Source organism: Mobula birostris, chromosome 3 (assembly GCF_030028105.1).
Source record: "Mobula birostris isolate sMobBir1 chromosome 3, sMobBir1.hap1, whole genome shotgun sequence".
Classification (NCBI taxonomy): domain Eukaryota; kingdom Metazoa; phylum Chordata; class Chondrichthyes; order Myliobatiformes; family Myliobatidae; genus Mobula; species Mobula birostris.
In genome coordinates, this window is record NC_092372.1 from 184,748,666 (window position 1) to 184,761,007 (window position 12,342).

General features: G+C 40.6%; 1 protein-coding gene across 7 annotated transcripts in view; it reads left to right on the plus strand.

Annotated features, from left to right (window-relative positions):
• The window catches only part of mllt10 (MLLT10 histone lysine methyltransferase DOT1L cofactor), a 288,280-nt gene that overhangs the window by 64,264 nt on the left and 211,674 nt on the right, over positions 1–12,342 (plus strand). For all 7 annotated transcript variants that reach the window (XM_072253815.1, XM_072253813.1, XM_072253811.1 and 4 more), the window contains one exon: positions 10,833–10,936. In XM_072253815.1, the coding sequence (XP_072109916.1) occupies positions 10,833–10,936 (104 nt within the window). The remainder of the gene's footprint in view (positions 1–10,832; positions 10,937–12,342) is intronic.

Here is a 12,342-nt window from a genome sequence, read left to right on the forward strand (position 1 = left end):
GTCATCTAAAGTCTGCTCACTTTGGAGTTATATATTCAATCCATTTATTCCAAATTTGATAAAATTTTTCTTTTTGAATTCTCAGAGAGTAAGTCATTTCCATTTTAAATATTTCCAAGATAATTTCCTGCCAATCTTTTAATGTAGGTGGTATTGGATTTAGCCACTTTCTAGTGATTGATTTCTTACTTGCCGCTAAAAGGGCCTGCAGCAACTTTATACCTTTCTTTTGTTCAAGAAACAATACATGCCCCAAATAGAGCGTCTCAAAGTTCAGAGGTATCTGGGTCTTAAGTACCTTAACTAATGTTCTATGAATACCTTTCCGATATAAACTTAATTTAGGGCAATCCCAGAAAACACGAAAATGATTTGCCTCCTTGGAGCTGCACCTTCTCCAACACATCACGTTTGTGTCTTTATATTTTTCCTGATATGGGGTCTTAAAGTATCTTATAATATTTTTCCAACAATGTTCTCTCCAAGTCAAAGAGATAGTGGAAGACCACTGAAAGCTGCATATTTTCCCCCAAGCCTCCTCTGAAAGTACCAACCTCGCTTCTTTCTCCCACTTCTCTTTAATATACAATGTGTTTACATTTTTAGCATGGGAGAGTGCATTATATAATCGAGAAACTGATTTACTTGGTATTGAACTGTAAGCCAAATTCAGAATCTTGAAAAATTCTAATTCTACTGTTGATAAGTCTGTATATCTACAACTCTGGTTAACATAGTGTCGTACTTGAAGGTACCTAAAAAGGTCATTGTGTTCTAGGCCATGTTTGCCCTGCAGGAATTGGAAACTTTGTAATACTCTTTTATGTATAAATGAGAGGTAGGTTGTAAGACCTTTCTTTATCCATAGTTCAAATCTTCTATCTCCTCTGTTGGGAAGGAATTCGGTATCATATGCACATCATCTGAAAAGTTTTAACATGTTATTGATTCCACATGAATTAACCACCTTCTGCCATACTTTGAATGTAAGATTTATCCAGCTGTTTTTAAACTTTTCCAATTGGGCCATCAATCCTTTGTCTGCTATTGAGGCCTGAAGTGGAAAACTTTGGTTGGTGTTCTGAAGGGGAAGTGTACTTGCGTGGTTGGGGAAGATCAACATAAGCTTGCAGGAGGATGAGGTTGCAGGACATTGTAATGGAAAATAAATAAAAGTGCACCAGGTGGTGGAATGTTTAATAGTATGAGGAAAGTAACTGGTGTGATTTTAGATATAAGTAGATGGAAATGGAATACGAACAGTAAGGAATACAAACAGTAATTTTGGATCGTTTCTGCAATATTTTGGATGGAGAGGGAGAGTAGCCAGACGTCTTGGTACATATTGGTACCAATGACATAGGAAGGAAAAACAAAGAGGTCCTGAAAATAGAATTTAGAGAGCTAGGTAGACATCTGAGAAGCAGGACCACCCAGGTTTGCTGCATGTGCCACGTGCCAGTGAGGATAGAAACAGAATGTTTTGGCAAATTAATGTATGGCTTAGAAGCTGGTATAGGGGGCAGGGCTTCAGGTTCTTGGATCATTGGGATCTCTTCTGGGGGAGACGTGACCTGTTCAAGAGTGACAGGTTGCACCTGAACCCGAAGGGAACCAATATTCTCACAGGCAGGTTTGTTAGGGCTGTTGGGGAAGGTTTAATCTAATTTGGCAGGGGAGTGAGTACTGGAGTGAAGGGACTCAGGATAGGATGGATGGTAAAAAGCAAAGATAGCGTGCAGTCAGACTGTCAGGAAGGGCACACAGATGATAGGACATAATTGCAGCTTGCAGGGTAAATATCAGTGCATTAGGGATACAGAATCAAAAAGGGAGTACTCAAAGTGTTATATCTCAAAATACAGAGTAAGAGAAATAAGGGGGATGATCTTGTTGCACTATTACAAATAGTCAGGTCTGATGTTGTGGCCATTACAGAATCATGGCTGAAGGATGGTTGTAGTTGAGAGCTGAATGTCCAAGGTTATGCGTTGTATTGGACCGATAGGAAGGTGGGCAGAGGGGATGGTGTGGCTCTACTGGTAAAGAATGGCATCAAATCATGGCCTCCTCTACTGCCATGATGAGGCTAAACTCAGGTTGGAGGAGCAACACCTCATATACCGTCTAGGTAGTCTCCAGCCCCTTGGTGTGAACATAGGATTCTCCAACTTCCAGTAATTCCCTCCCGCTCGCTTCCCCTGTCCCTATTTGACTCTGCCCCTCCCCCAGCTGCCTATCACCTCCCTCATGGTTCCGCCTCCTTCTACTACCCATTGTGTTTTCCCTTATTCCTTCTTCACCTTTCCTGCCTATCACCTCCCTGCTTCCCCTCCCCCACCCCTTTATCTTTCCCCTTACTGGTTTTTCACCTCAAACAACAGGAATTCTGCAGATGCTGGAAATTCAAGCAACACACATAAAAGTTGCTGGTGAATGCAGCAGGCCAGGCAGCATCTCTAGGAAGAGATGCAGTCGACGTTTCGGGCCGAGACCCTTCGTCAGGACTAACTGAAGGAAGAGTGAGTAAGGAATTTGAAAGTTGGAGGGGGAGGGGGAGATCCAAAATGATAGGAGAAGACAGGACGGGGAGGGATGGAGCCAAGAGCTGGACAGGTGATAGGCAAAAGGGATACGAGAGGATCATAGGACAGGAGGTCCGGGAAGAAAGACGGGGGGGGTGGGGACCCAGAGGATGGGCAAGGGGTATATTCAGAGGGACAGAGGGAGAAAAAGGAGAGTGAGAGAAAGAATGTGTGTATAAAAATAAGTAACAGATGGGGTACGAGGGGGAGGTGGGGCCTTAGCGGAAGTTAGAGAAGTCGATGTTCATGCCATCAGGTTGGAGGCTACCCAGACGGAATATAAGGTGTTGTTCCTCCAACCTGAGTGTGGCTTCATCTTTACAGTAGAGGAGGCCGTGGGTAGACATGTCAGAATGGGAATGGAATGTGGAATTAAAATGTGTGGCCACTGGGAGATCCTGCTTTCTCTGGCGGACAGAGCGTAGATGTTCAGCAAAGCGGTCTCCCAGTCTGCGTCGGGTCTCGCCAATATATAAAAGGCCACATCGGGAGCACCGGACGCAGTATATCACCCCAGCCGACTGACAGGTGAAGTGTTGCCTCACCTGGAAGGACTTTTGGGGCCCTGAATGGTGGTAAGGGAGGAAGTGTAAGGGCATGTGTAGCACTTGTTCCGCTTACACGGATAAGTGCCAGGAGGGAGATCAGTGGGGAGGGATGGGGGGGGGACGAATGGACAAGGGAGTTGCGTAGGGAGCGATCCCTGCGGAATGCAGAGGGGGGGGAGGGAAAGATGTGCTTAGTGGTGGGATCCCGTTGGAGGTGGCGGAAGTTACGGAGAATAATATGTTGGACCCGGAGGCTGGTGGGGTGGTAGGTGAGGACCAGGGGAACCCTGTTCCTAGTGGGGTGGCGGGAGGATGGAGTGAGAGCAGATGTACGTGAAATGGGGGAGATGGGTTTAAGAGCAGAGTTGATAGTGGAGGAAGGGAAGCCCCTTTCTTTAAAAAAGGAAGACATCTCCCTCGTCCTAGAATGAAAAGCCTCATCCAGGTTTTTCACCTGGAACCTACCAGCCTTCTCCTTCCCACCCTCCCCCCACCTTCTTTATAGGGCCTCTGCCCCTTCCCTCTTCAGTCCTGACGAAGGGTTCTGGCCCGCAACATTGACTGATGGTTTCCACGGATGCTGCCCGACCTGCTGAGTTCCTCCAGCGTGTTGTGAGTGAATTTGTGGAATTTATTGCCACAGGCAGCTTTGAAGGCCAGGCCATTGGGTGTATTTAAAGCAAAGATTGATAGGTTCTTGATTGGATACGACATCAAAGGTTACTGGGAGAAGGCCAGGGAGTGGGGCTGAGGAGGGGGAAAAAAAGATCAGAATCGTTAGGCCAAATGGCCTAATTCTGCTTGTATGTCTTCTGGTCTTGGGGAATGGGTCGAAATTCATGTGTGAACGCAGTAGTTGTGGAAAAAATTGTAAGTTCCAAGTACAAACAGTCTTGTGGTATTTGATGTTCTTGTAATAACTGAAGAATAGTTTGAAATGGGATAGAAGATTGAACTTTAAATGATGCACACTGTTCAAAAAAAGATGGAAAAGGAAAAATGGTAGGGAAATGCTAATTAAGGAAGGTATTATGGAAATTGCAGACAGTTTTGGGAAAAAGTAGAAGCTGGTCAGTGAATGTGATCTAAATTAATCCTACTTCCTGGTGCTTAGAATTGGAATTGGTTTAGTATTGTCACAGGTACTAAGGTACGTTGGAAAGTTTGTATACTGTTTAGACAGATCATTTCATTGCACAGTGAATTGTGGTGGAACATGGTAAAATAATAGCAAAACAATAAGTGTAACAGCTATAGAGAAATTGCAGTGCAGGTAAACAATAAGGTGTAGGATCATAACTAGGAAGGTTCTGAGGTCAAGAGTCTATCTTGTTATACTAGAGAATCATTTAATGGACTTGTAGCCATGGGGTAGAAGCTGTCCTCTGGCCTGGTGGAATGTGCTTTCAGGCTTTTGTACCTTCTACCCGATGGATAATGATGATGGCGAGAATGCCTGGGATGCATGGGATTTTAGATTACGATAACTGCTTCATTGAAGCTGCAAGAAATAGATGCAGAGTCTGTGGCAGGGAGGCTGTTTTCCATGGTGTACTGAGCAATGTCCATAACTCTGCAGTTTCTTGCCACCTCATTCTGAGCAGTTGTATACTAAGCTGTAATGCATCTAGATGTCCAAAGCCCTGCAAATTATGGTACTTTAACAACTCCTCCAAATTCTTTGAAATTGAGGGTTTCAACCTCCACCACCCTCTGCAAGTAATGAGTTCCACAGCCCTTAATTGACTGAAATAATTTTGTCCCTCTTCTCTTTTTATCAATTAATAAACCTCTGCTAAGGAAAATGGACCTTTTTGTTTGCCAGTTTTATATGCCTCAGTTAAACAACTTTGTTTCCAAAGAAGATAATCCCAGCCAGATCTCACATAACTACAGTTGCAAGAAAAAGTTTGCGAACCCTTTGCAATTACTTAGTTTTTTTGCATTAATTACTCATAAAATGTGGTCTGATCTTCATCTAAGTCACAATAATAGACAAACACAATCTGCCTAAACTAATAACATAAACAATTGTACTTCTCGTCAATACTGAGTATACCATTTAAACAATCACAGTCTCAGTTCAAAAAAGTACGTGAACATCTTGGGTAATGCCTCATACAAATGCTATTTGGAGTCAGGTGTTCCAATCAATGAGATGAGAGTAGTGATGTGGGTTGTAGAGGTGCCCTGTTCCATAAAAAAGACACACAAAGTAAGGTTACTAACAGAGCCTGCTCATCTCGAGAAAGATTTGTTTATGTGCACTATGCCTCAATCAAAACAACTTTGAGGACCTTAGAAGAAGAACTGTAGAGAAGCATGAAGCTGAAAAAGACTACAAAAGCATTTCTAAAGACACGAGTGATCATTGATGCACAGTGAGAGAAATTGTCCACAAATGGAGGAAATTCAGTACTAGTGCTACTCTCCCTAGGAGTGGGCGTCCTGCAAAGGTCACACCAAGGGCACAACATGCAATGCTGAATGAGGTGAAAAAGAACCCAAGGGTAACAGTAAAAGACCTGCAGAAACCTCTAGAATTTGCTGAAGTCTTTAAAAAAAACACTTGGTATTTGTGGAAGGACACCATGGATGAAACCACTGCTGTCCAAAAAAAAATGTGGCTACATGCCTCTAGTTTGCGAAAGACCACCCAGATGTTCCACAACACTTCTGGGACAATGTTCTGTGGACAGATGAGACAAAAGTTGAACTTTTTGGTAGAAATGCACACCGCTATGTTTGGAGGGAAAGGGGCACTGCACAACAACATCAAAACCATCCCAGCTGTGAAACATGATGAAAGGAGTATCCTGACGAAGGGTCTCAGCCTGAAACGTCGACTGCACCTCTTCCTAGAGATGCTGCCTGGCCTGCTGTGTTCACCAGCAACTTTTATGTGTGTTGCATGAAAGGAGCATCAAGGTTTTGGGTTGCTTTGCTGTCTCAGGGCCTGGATAGCTTGTAGCTGATGGGAAAACAATGAATTCAAAATTGTATCAAGACATTTTACAGGAAAATGTCAAGGAAGACGTAATAGAAGTAGGTTGATGCAACATGCCAATGATCCAAAACACAACAGAATGGTTTAAAAATAAGAAAATTTGTGCTTTGGAATGGGCAGATCAGAGTCCAGACCTTAACCCAGTGCTCTGGCATGACCTAAAGAGGGCTATTCATGCAAGGTATCCCAGAAATATTGATGAACTGAAACAGTCTTGCATGGAGGAATGGTCTAAAATTCCTCCTCGTCACTGCAAGTTTGATCAGCAGCTACAGGAAGCATTTGGTGGAGGTTATTTACTGGAGGATCTACCAGTTATTACATACAAGAGTTCACATACTTTTTCCAGCCTGGACCGAGAATGATTAAACAATATGTTCCATAAAGACATGAAAATTACAGTTGTTTGTGTGTTATTATTTCAGATAGATTGTATTTGTGTATTATTGTGACTTCGATGAAGATCAGATCACTTTTTATGAGTAATTAATGCAGAAAGCCAGGCAGCAGGCCAGGCTTTCTAACTGAAGGAAGCAGTTAGTCCTGACGAAGGGTCTCAGCCTGAAGCGTCCACTGCACCTCTTCCTAGAGATGCTGCCTGGCCTGCTGCATTCACCAGCAACTTTTATGTGTGTTGCTTGAATTTCCAGCATCTGCAGAATTCCTGTTGTTTGCAACTATATATAGTTACTTTAACTATAACTATATTTCTCTAGATCTTCACTGCCTTGTTGATTTATCTGCTGTCTTCTGAAGTGTTTAAATATGTAGTACAGTATTCCTCTGTTCCAATGTTCACATCCTTCTATTTGTTCTGCAGTCTCTTTGAATATATTGCCTTCGCCAAATTCATTATGTTCGAATTCTCCAGATTATCTTCAGTTTGCCATTTTTTCCTTCATACTGAATTAATATGTGCATAACTATTTGTAGACCATCCCATTATTTTTTGCTATCAAGTATTTACTACCAGTTGTTTAAGCGTCGTCAGAACTTAATTATGAAAAGCAAGGGACCTTGCACAAAGCTCTGCAGAACACCATTGTATAAGTTACTAAAATTGCCATTGACCATTACTTACTACTTTTCCCACAAAGCAAATTTTTAGTTCAAATATACTTTTGGATATGAAGAGCTACTTTCTTGATTGTTTTGCTATATGAGATGTTATTAAATGCCTTACTAAAATCTAGACAATGTAGCAAGTCCTTTCTGATTACCATTAGATACCTCTTCCAAAAATGCAATTAATTCATTTAGACTATGTTCCGTTAGCATTTAACCTGCTGATTCTCTATAAGTTCCTCAGAAAATTTTCCAATAATTTGGCCACTCTTTTTAAAAAGTGACAATGGAGAGCAGAGTCTATTAAATCCAGTACTGAAGCAGAAGATGTTCATAGTGCTCACGGAATACTTGGGTCTGTCTTCATGGAATATTGGGATGAATCATACAATAACATTAAGGAGAAAGAATGTGACATTTTGCAAATGCCAAATACAGTGGGAGAGTGTATGTAAGATAGAAAACAAATGAAGGGGTCTAGGGAAAATTATTGGAATTAACTCTGAGGGATAGTATTAATCGGCATTTGGAGAGGTAGAGGTGAATCAAACACAGCCAAAACAGATTTATTAAGAGAAGGAAGAGTCTGATTAGTAATCAGATTTTTTTGAGTGGGAGATTTTAGCAAGGTCTTTCAGCAAAAAGCCAACATGGAATATTGATAAGAAAGCTCAAAGCCCATGGGATCTAAGGAGAAGTGTCAAGTTTGATTAAAAATTGGTGTAGTCAGTTAATTATCAATGAATTCTAGTGAATGAGAGACAATGAAGTGTAAGGTTCCACAGAGCTCAGTATCATTCTAATCTTTTCTATGATGTATATTAATGAGTCAGACTGAAACATAGGGACCATGATTAGGAAATTGGCCAGTGTTACCAAACTAATCAATGTGATTATCATGAGGAAGAAAGTTCTAGGTGGCAGGAAAATACTCAGTAGGATAAGCATAGAAGTGGTAAAATTATACATCCTGGAGAATTGTAATGCATTTGGAGAACAATGATATAATTGATGGTAGTGTACCAAGAACCAGAAGCAAAAGGATCTTAGAGTGTCTCTTTACAGATCCTTGAAGGAAGTAGTAAAGATGAATAAGGTGACCAAGAAAACGTATTGGGGAAGGTCACTGAGTGTATATAAACAAAAGCAGAGTAAGTCATTGAGTAGGTGGACTGGACAATATCCAGGGAATCATCTTTGAATCTAAATGAATGCAGGACTAGTTGTCACCAACTAATCTAATTAACAAGTTCCAAAACCTGGGCCTCTGGATCTTTGACTTCCTCACCGAGAGATCGCAGTCAGTGTGGATCAGAATTAACATCTCATGTTCGCTGACCATCAGCCGGTCACACCTCAAGGATTTACGCTTAGCCTATTGCTCTATTCTCTCTATATCCATGACTGTATGGCTCAAATGGCATCTGTAAATTTCAGATGGTGACAGGGAGGTATACAGGAGCAAGACAGATCAGCTGGTTGATCAGTCACAATATCCTTGCACTCAACCTCAGTAAGACCGAAGAATTGACTTCAGAAAGGGAAAGTTGAGAGAACACACACCAGTCCTCATCAAGGGATCAGCAGTGGAAAGGATGAGCAGTTTAGAACATAGAACATAGAATAGTACAGCACAGTACAGGCCCTTCGGCCAACAATGTTGTGCTGATCCTTAAACCCTGCCTCCCATATAACCCGCCACCTTAAATTCCTCCATATACCTGTCTAGTAGTCTCTCAAATTTTACTAGTGTATCTGCCTCCACCACTGACTCAGGCAGTGCATTCTATGCACCAGCCACTCTGAGTAAAAAAGACCTTCCTCTAATATCCCCCTTGAACTTCCCACCCCTTACTTTAAAGCCATGTCCTCTTGTATTGAGCAGTAGTGCTCTGCGGAAGAGGTGCTGGCTGTCCACTCCATCTATTCCTCTTAATATCTTGTATACCTCTATCATGTCTCCTCTCATTTCAATTTCCTATGTGTCAACATCTCTGAAGATGTATCCTGAGCTCAACATCTTGATGGAATTACAATGAAAGCATGATACCAACTATATTTCATTGGGAGTTTAAGAGCATTGTAACTGGTTACATCACTGTCTGTTATGGAAGGGCCACTGCACAGTATCGGAAAAAGCTGCAGAAAGATGTAAACCCAGCCAGCTCCATCAGAGCACAAACCTCCTCAGCATTGAGGACACCCCAGAAAGACGCATCCATCATTAAGGACTCTCATCACTCAGGACATGCCCTCTTTTCATTGCTACAATCAAGGGGACGGTACAGGAGCCTGAAGGTGCACACTCTGTTTCAGGAGCAACCTTTTCCCCTCCACCATCAGATTTCTGAATGGGTAATGAACCCATGAACACTACCTCACTAATTTTTGCTCTCTTTTTGCGCCACTTATTTTTATATACACTTATTTTCTTGTTATGTATTGCTATCACAAAGCAACAAGTTTCTCGATGTATGCTCGTGATATTAAAGCTGATTCTGATTTTCTCATGTTAGAGTTCCATAAAACTGCTAAGTCGCAGCTAACTTACCATGTACAGTTTGGTCACCACATCACAGGAAAAGTGTATATTACAGTAATGAGTTCAGATGAGTGTTAGAATACTAGAACTGCGAGGAAAGATTACTTAAGCTGGAGTTATTTTCTTTGCAACACAGGAGCATGAAGAGGACCCATTTCATTGGTAGAAAGCCCAATATTTCAGGGAAATAAACTTGTCAGTTGATGGATGGATTAGAGGGAATTTGAGAAAATATTTCTAGGTATTTGGAACTCACTACATGAAAAAGTGGCTGAGGAGTAATCTGTAATCATATTTAGAAAGGTAAATGGATGGGCTGAAAGTTGGAAAATTGTCCTTGCCTATGTAGTTACATTTCTGGCTAGCTAGAGCCTGATGATGGTCTCATTGGTTGTATTCTGTGCTGTCATTTCCTGAGATTCTCTTCATTGCAGCCTGCTAGGTAACCCTAGGCTATTTCAACCCGTGCAAAGCCTTCCAATTTTTTTCAAACTTAAATGTGCTCTGAATTTTTGCTTAACTGTTCATAATCTTCCTTTTTAATTATCCTTACTGTATTTATACTTGTATGAAGTCATCACCTTTTGTGTTAACTGTAATTAACAATGGGGTATAATATAATTATTCATACTTGAATTGGAGTATTAGTCTTAAATAATAGAGCTTGCGCCCAAACTTAAAAGACAAAATTCAATTTCCATTTTTAAATTTGTGTGCATGTGAAACAAAGCTGATTGTACCCTGATAACTTGTGTTTATCATCTTGAATCATGGCTTTTTGGCATTAGAATTTACTAGCAATATCCACGTACTGTAAGTATATCTGTTTTTATATACACCCAGATACAAATTTTCAATAATAAAGCTACTTTTGCACAGGATACCGGGAAGAGAAATGAGAATGTCCATAAATTGAACATGTGGAATTGGTGTTTTACTTTATAATCCTTGGAAATCTGTTAAATTATTTGAATTTTCCAAAATAATTGCTCTGCAGCAGTAGCGCATATTATGATGAATAAGTAGGATCTTTGTATTTAGTTACTTGAATAAAAACTTGGTTTATCTGCTTTTGTTTTCCACAGACTTGCTACATTTGTGAAGAACAAGGCCGTGAAAGCAAAGCAGCAACTGGTGCTTGTATGACGTGTAATAAACATGGATGTCGACAAGCTTTCCATGTAACTTGGTTAGTGTTGTATTTTTAAATGGAAAATACAAGCAAAGTTGTACAGAAGAGACAAATGAATGTATAGGTACAGGCAAGCTTTACAAATCAAGATTTGTTCTGAACTACAGTTGTTTCTTTACTGGATCCCTCCTGAGATCACCATAGTGCTGCTGTATTTGGCTTTGGCCTTTGTGTAAGTAAGTGAAGTCTGCAACTAATTTTTAGCCTAATAATTAAGTTATAGGTGCTGAATATTGTGCATAAAAATGATAAAACATGCTTTAAGCTTAGTCATGATGTTGCTTGTTGTGTTGTCCATCTCATGAAAATTCTCTAATAGCAGCCATCTGGAAAGTTTGGTCATGTGTAGAACAATGGTACCTTCAGGAGAGAAAGTGAGAGTGTTGATGAGGATCTCTGGAAAGAATGATACAAAATTATATTGAATTTCAAACACAGCAATGGATTATTTAATGAACCTGGTCAATGCTGATTGTAGTAATCCTTATATCAGTAAATTCACGTGAATCCTCAATCGTCCTAATGCTCACAACCCTGCACTCATATTTTCCCATATTACTTTCTGTTTCTTATCTCTGTTGTTCCTTTGAATGTCTTGATTGCTACCTTGTTTAGCCACTCCATATGGTAGGGAGATCTATACCTTTACTACTTCTATTTGTAGAGGTACCTAAAACTGTAAACAATACTCTGCATTCTAAACGTGGATCCTTATAAATGTAACATTGCCCCTTTGCTAATTCACAGTTCTTTGCAGTGACGTTCTTCATTTTTTTTTCCAATTGCACAGACTGAACTGAAAAGGCAGATTTCTGGCTAGATTTTTTTTTTGGATAATTTATCTCCATACTGCACCTACCTTTTGAAGAAAACTTTTTTCTCCTCCAGTGATCTTGTCGATGTTTCCCTACTGTATGTAACTCTTCAGAGCAAGCCATTTGAAATTGCCTTAGTAGAGAGACATGGAAGTAGGATTTGTGAGCAAGAGAGATAACTGAATAGATTTAAAATATTTACTCTTCTCCCAAATTCTTTTTAAAAGCATAACTTTCTCTTGGGATATAGTTCAGTGACTATGATGATCTTCTGGAACATTCCTCGTGCATGAAGGATAACCATATCTGAAGTCCATTTGGTGTATCATAGTCAAACTTGGATCTTACCTGAAGTCTAAACGAAGGCACTTTCCAGCAACAGTTACTCAATAGCGATCAAGATTTGGAGACCTAGATGATTTGTTTTCCTTTTCTAGCCTAAGGGTGCCGGGCCAATTGCAGCACATCTACTTCCATTTATTGAACAGTTAATTGGAAATTGAACATGGAACTTAGTGGCCTGTGAGGCTCAGGAACACAATCACCTTACCAACTGAGCCAGTTAGAGAATTACTTAATATTGTCTCT